The sequence below is a fragment of the Rhinoderma darwinii genome, chromosome 1 (genome assembly GCF_050947455.1).
Source record: "Rhinoderma darwinii isolate aRhiDar2 chromosome 1, aRhiDar2.hap1, whole genome shotgun sequence".
Taxonomy (NCBI): Eukaryota; Metazoa; Chordata; class Amphibia; order Anura; family Rhinodermatidae; genus Rhinoderma; species Rhinoderma darwinii.
Genome location: NC_134687.1, coordinates 629,852,143 through 629,858,142, shown reverse-complemented (window position 1 = coordinate 629,858,142; position 6,000 = coordinate 629,852,143). Strand labels below are relative to the sequence as shown.

Genomic DNA, 6,000 nt, shown 5'->3' with positions numbered 1-6,000 from the left:
ACACATGTATCCCCTATCCTGTGGATAGGGGATACATGTCTTTTGTAGGACAAACTATAGGCCGTTTTTTTTGGGGGGGGGGGGGGGGCTATATGGCGTTATCTACAGAGGGGTTCTGTATGGCGTTATCTACAGGGGGGGCTGTATGGCGTTATCTACAGGGGGGGTCTGTATGGCGTTATCTACAGGGGGGCTGTATGGCGTTATCTGCAGGGGGCTGTGTATGGTGCTATCTATAGGGGGGCGCTGTGTGGTGGAATCTATAGGGAGGCACTATCTACAAGGGGGGGGGTTGTGTGATTCCCAGCAGAGGGGGGGCCCCAGTCAAAAGTTTGCTATGGGGCCCAGTCTTTCCTAGTTACGCCCCTGATGGGTATACTACATCTATTACACATGGTGAAGGCAGGGTTATGGCATGGGTATACTACATCATCTATCACACATGGTGGAGGCAGTGTTACGCCATTGGTATACTACATCATCTATCACACATGGTGGAGGCAGTGTTATGGCATTGGTATACTATATCATCTATCACACATGGTGGAGGCAGTGTTATGGCATGGGTATACTACATCATCTATCACATGGTGAAGGCAGTGTTATGGCATTGGTATACTACATCATCTATCACACATGGTGAAGGCAGGGTTATGGCATGGGTATACTACATCATCTATCAAACATGGTGGAGGCAGGGTTATGGCATGGGTATACTACATCTATCACACATGGTGGAGGCAGGGTTATGGCATGTGTATACTATGTCATCGATCACACATGGTGAAGGCAGGGTTATGGAATGGGTATACTACATCATCTATCACACATGGTGAAGGCAGGGTTATGACGTGGGCAGGGCCAGCTCCAGGTTTATGTGGGCCCTTAGGCAACACAGACTTTGTAGGCCCGTTTTTTGGGGTAACTCACGGCGCCAGTAAAATGGCAGAAAACGTCACTTTGTGCCCCCATATAGACGTTCGACCCTGTTCATGCCCCCATATAGAAATTAGGCCCCCAGTTTGTACCCCCATAAATTTAGTGCCCTCTGTAGATAGTGCCACACAGCCCCCTCCCAGGTAGTGCCACACATCCCCCACATCGAAGGTAGTGCTACACAGTCCCCTCCTCACAGGTAGTGCCACATGGCCCCCCTCCCTGGTAGTGCCACATGGCCCTCTCCCTGGTAGTGCCACACGGCCCTCTCCCTGGTAGTGCCACACGGCCCCCCTCCCTGGTAGTGCCACACGGCCCCCCTCCCTGGTAGTGCCACACGGCCCCCCTCCCTGGTAGTGCCACACGGCCATCCTCTCTGGTTGTACCAAACAGCCTCCCCCCATGTAGGCAGCGATTTAGGGTTCCCTTTAGGAGTGGAATTCCCAGCCAGAGCATTGCTGATGCTCTGGCTGGGGATTCTGCTTCAGGAGAAACCCCTGACGTCACGGTCCATATATGGCTAGTGATGCCAGGGGTAACCCCAGAGCCAAAGTCACGGGCAGAGTGCTACTAGCACTCTGCCTGGGACACTGCTCTGCTCCTGACAACACTGTCCAAATATGGGGAATCATCTTACAGTAAAGTCCAAATCCCCTTGCTCAGGTCCAAGACCAGGGGATTCCTATTATGGCTATTCCTCATTACAGCTTAGTGCATTAAAACTTCTTGAAATACAACTCCTAAAGTGCTACAAACACTGCATTACCGTTGACTATCATTGTGAACTGTGTCAGTGCCTCGCCTATTGGATTCCAGACCTGAAAACCAGCATAGTTAAAGTGACTTCACTTCAGTCCATCTAATCCCTGATCTTAACTTTTCTGTTTTTTTACTATTATTATTTCTTAATATGTGCTTTCTGCCGCAGCCATGTGAAAAACTGGACGTCCAGACTGGAATGAAGCACTTCTCTCCCTCTCTCCCAGTAGTAACTCCCAACATGATCCCAAGTGCCAGTCAGCTACATCCAGGTGACTGTAACCAAGTCCTTATCTCTTTAAGCCTCTAAAGCTGAGGAAGTTTCTTCACTACCCCTATAATGAATGAGCTTTGGCAATATTGTGCAATGAGATAATACTAATATGAAGAGAAAGGAAGTTGTGGAACTTTGTAGTTTTGAAAGTTAGTGGGTCATAAAATCATCCATCAAACAAAGGTGTTTAGAAGTCAAGAAATAGTTACAAAGATCCACAAGAAGACCGAACCAGGCAGCAGTTCTCACCTGTAGGACAGGTAAGTCACACGATACGGGGGTTCAGCAATGAGAACTTTAGAGTCATTGCAGAAAGTAGAAGCCACGAAATATAGAGCCCACCAATGTCATGTCCCAACAACGTTAGTGAACCCCGAATTGCTTAGTATTTTGCAGAGTGTGGTTCATTGCAAGCACAAACATTCATAAAAATTCTTGGTGTCACAAGTTTTTATGGAAATCTGTTTTGCCAAATAAAGAGGAACGAACAAGTTAAACAAAAGCTGCTCAACAACCACAACATCAAGCAGTTTCCTGTCATCGATGAACATGCTAAATCCAGTAAAAGACTAAACTTCCCACCTTGTGTTGTCTGAGACCTTCTCACCATGGCTGGGCGGCTTTATCTACTGAGGTTCACCTGGTTGGTCCTATTAGGATTAGGAGACATTGCTTACAGGACTGAAGGAGCAGGTAGGCTTGTTGTTTTATTCATACTGAGGTATGATAATGTATCTATACACCATTCATTCTATGTATAACACATGTTTATGACTTCTACTTGATGGGGAGATGATGACTTCGTATTAAATAATGTGGCTCTAGAAAATGGAACAGAATCTTACATTTTGTCCTTCCAATTAATCCAATAGGACTCGCCCATAACCGCGGGTCGCAATGGATCTGTATGCTGAGGAGCTGATTGTAGGGATCTCTGCTGGGGAACTAAAGTGGCTACTGATGGGTCATTTAGAGAATAACTTGGCGTCTATTGAAATAAATCGGCCTTCCATGGATAACATGGCACCTTAGGGCAAGGATCACTTGTAGTGGATCTCCAGTTTGTCTAATAGAACAGGAGACCTGAGCAGGGGACTGCCTCCATAACTTCTATTTCCAGGGCTTAGATTCTCTAAATCTAGTTATTAAAATTACAACCAAATCTTAATTGGTTGTTGTTTGAATCCCACCCCAGATCCCTTGGCAAGTACAAGGGGCGCTGTTGGCATTCCCCTGCTATTCACTGTGTAGGCCACAGCCCATTTTGGCTGGTGATGTAAACAGTACTTACCCTTCCCTTCCAGTAGCCTTTAAAGGCCAGCGAGATGCTAAGAAGTCATCACACCATCCTGTATCAGGACTACTATTTCTGGGGGCAAAGTATGTTACTATTTTCAGAGGCACAGTGTGGCACTGTTTCTGGGGGCACTGTGTGGCACTATTTCTGTGTTGCACTTTTTTCAAGATTAAAGTTAGGCTGCATTAGGGCTCAACACAGGAATTAATCCAAACTCACTGTTTAGTAGTGATCGTACAGACTTTCGTCCTACTTTACTCTCAATCTCCATTTATGACTGTGTGAGAGAGAGGCTTCAGCACTCCCTGTTTGTAACAGAGTTCCTCCACCACGCAATGTTCAGGGAAACCCCTTCCTCATGCAGGAATAATTAAAATTTGCACGATGCAACATACCTTCATTGTCCAAGTATGGAATCTCACCCCTGCCCTATTCCCTAATACTTGCATCCAGTTAGTAGGACAAGGTGCTTTGTACCGATTTCTTAGGGGTCTCTGCTTTCCACAAGAATCTTGTTTTATGTTGTAAATTTATTTGTAGAACAGAAAAAATCAGGACACACATTTGTCTTTCCTCGTAGATGATTTTGTAGGTATCATTTTGTGGAGGGGGTAGTTTTAGTCCGAATTCATGGACTTCATGTTTGAAGACGCTTTATTATGATTGCTGTGTATGGAATCTGGTATCTCAGTAGTTGGTTGATGGACTGATGGTCTTGATGGACATTTTACTTTGGAGATGATTTCTTCGAGTACTTTGTATCATATAAATGTTCACTCACGCTGTTTCTTCTATGAAGCAGTTCTCTTGTGAAATTTGAGCATGAACCTTGCAACAGGATTCCCCGATAGTTTCTCCAAATTCAAGCACTGGGCACGTACAAGACAGTCCCAGATATGAGGAGTATGCAAGTTACTTCGATTAGAATGTTAACCCTTGTGTGTTGAGTGCATTGGTCTCATTGGTTCCACCATTGTCCACAGTTTTTACAGGTGGTTTGGAGACTATTGTAACCTGAACCCTCTCCTTTGTTTTATTTTAGTGTTGTGCATCTACATTGCGGGATACAAACTATTTTTGTGATGGTCAGGTGTGAATTTTTTGTAAGAATGACATCTAGTATAAGTGGATAAACACTATTTAAATTTCCCAGAATGAGAGATTTCTAAAAAAAATTAAGATAGCTTGTGAGAAAACAGAAGAAAAGAAGTAGATGCCCTGGATGAAGTATTTGATGTCCTTCCTGGTTGTACAGAAGTGGTGACTATCACTAATAAACCAATGGTCATCTTTGAAATATTCATGTTGGCGAACCTTAGAAGAAGTGGTCACAAAAGTGGATATGGTTTAATGGAAACGTGTGGGTAATTACGTAGATCAGAGGGTAGTTTGTCTGGGTTGGGATAGTGCATTGTCAGATCAGTATATGTTACAATACTCAATCACTTTTCCATGGTACACATCCAGTGATCTTGATCTTCTATCCTGCAATTTTTCCTTATTTTTCCTTATTTTCAGGTCAATGTAAGAGGCCATTGGGGGTGGGGATGATCCCGGCAGACAGAGCGTTTTATAATGTGGGTGACTCTCTCACTGTGCGATGTCAGACTGGATATCGGCCGTCACAAGAGAATATTAAATGTTTAAACCCTCAGACTACCAATGAATGGGACATTAATGTACAGTGTATTGGTAAGTACCCACAAGATGTCACTGACTAGAATCTAGGATATGAGTAAGGGTGGTAGGAGTCCATAGACATGTCTTTATCTGCCCCCAAATAATAGCGATGTACCCCACCACCGGGTTTTTATTCTGACCGGCCCACCTGCTTATGCTGTCTATGAAGGACATACTTGGCTAGTTTTATGTCTTGGGCGTTTGGCTACAGGCAGTAATGTATAAGAATACATATCTATTATCGCATTATAATAAAAAGTTATCTAATGTGACAAAAAAACAACAAAAACTAAAGCCTAATATAATAATCATAAAGAAAACTGAAAACGTGAAAACAATAATGAAAAAGTCATACAACTTTTAAAAAAAACATGCGCATACTATGTAAGTCCTTAATTATTATATTTAATTTAACCTGTAACTTAGAACTGATCATACTATGCAGATACACAGCAACCATCAATCACTGCTGAGAGGTGGGGGGCGCATTCATGAATGCAGTGTACTCATAATCAAACCTCCCAACTTTCCTGATGCTGCAAAATTTTCGATGTTAAGCAACGCCTCTAACCCCGCCCATACACACCCAGTTCAGCCTACACCGTATCATTCTCCCATAGTGCCCCCCCCCCACAGTATAATACCCCCATAGAACCCCTCACACAGTACAATGACCCCTTGGCTTCCCCCACGCAGTATAATGACCCCTTAGTTGTCCCGGTGCAGTTTAATGCCCCAGAAGGCCCCTACACAGTATCATGCTCCCATATAACTCTTCACACAGTATAATGCCCCATAGCTGCCCATACAGTATAATGCTCCACAGATGCCACCATACAGTATAATGCCCCCACAGCTGCCCCATACAGTATAATGCCCCACAGCTGCCCTATACAGTATAATGCCCCATAGACCGCCCCATACAGTATAATGCCCCATAGCTGTCCCATACAGTAAAATGCCCTCAGCTGCCCCATACAGTATAATGCCCCCTTAGCTGCTATCATACAGTATAATGCCCCCATAGCTGCCCCAAACAGTGTAATGCCCCACA

General features: G+C 44.4%; 1 protein-coding gene across 1 annotated transcript in view; it reads left to right on the top strand.

The window, feature by feature from the left end:
- Positions 1-4,088: 4,088 nt before the first annotated feature.
- Positions 4,089-6,000, top strand: part of LOC142692884 (complement factor H-like) — a 32,889-nt gene continuing 30,977 nt past the window's right edge. Inside the window, exons 1-2 of the mRNA XM_075847605.1 lie at positions 4,089-4,143; positions 4,785-4,958. Coding sequence (XP_075703720.1) covers positions 4,089-4,143; positions 4,785-4,958 — 229 coding nt within the window. The remainder of the gene's footprint in view (positions 4,144-4,784; positions 4,959-6,000) is intronic.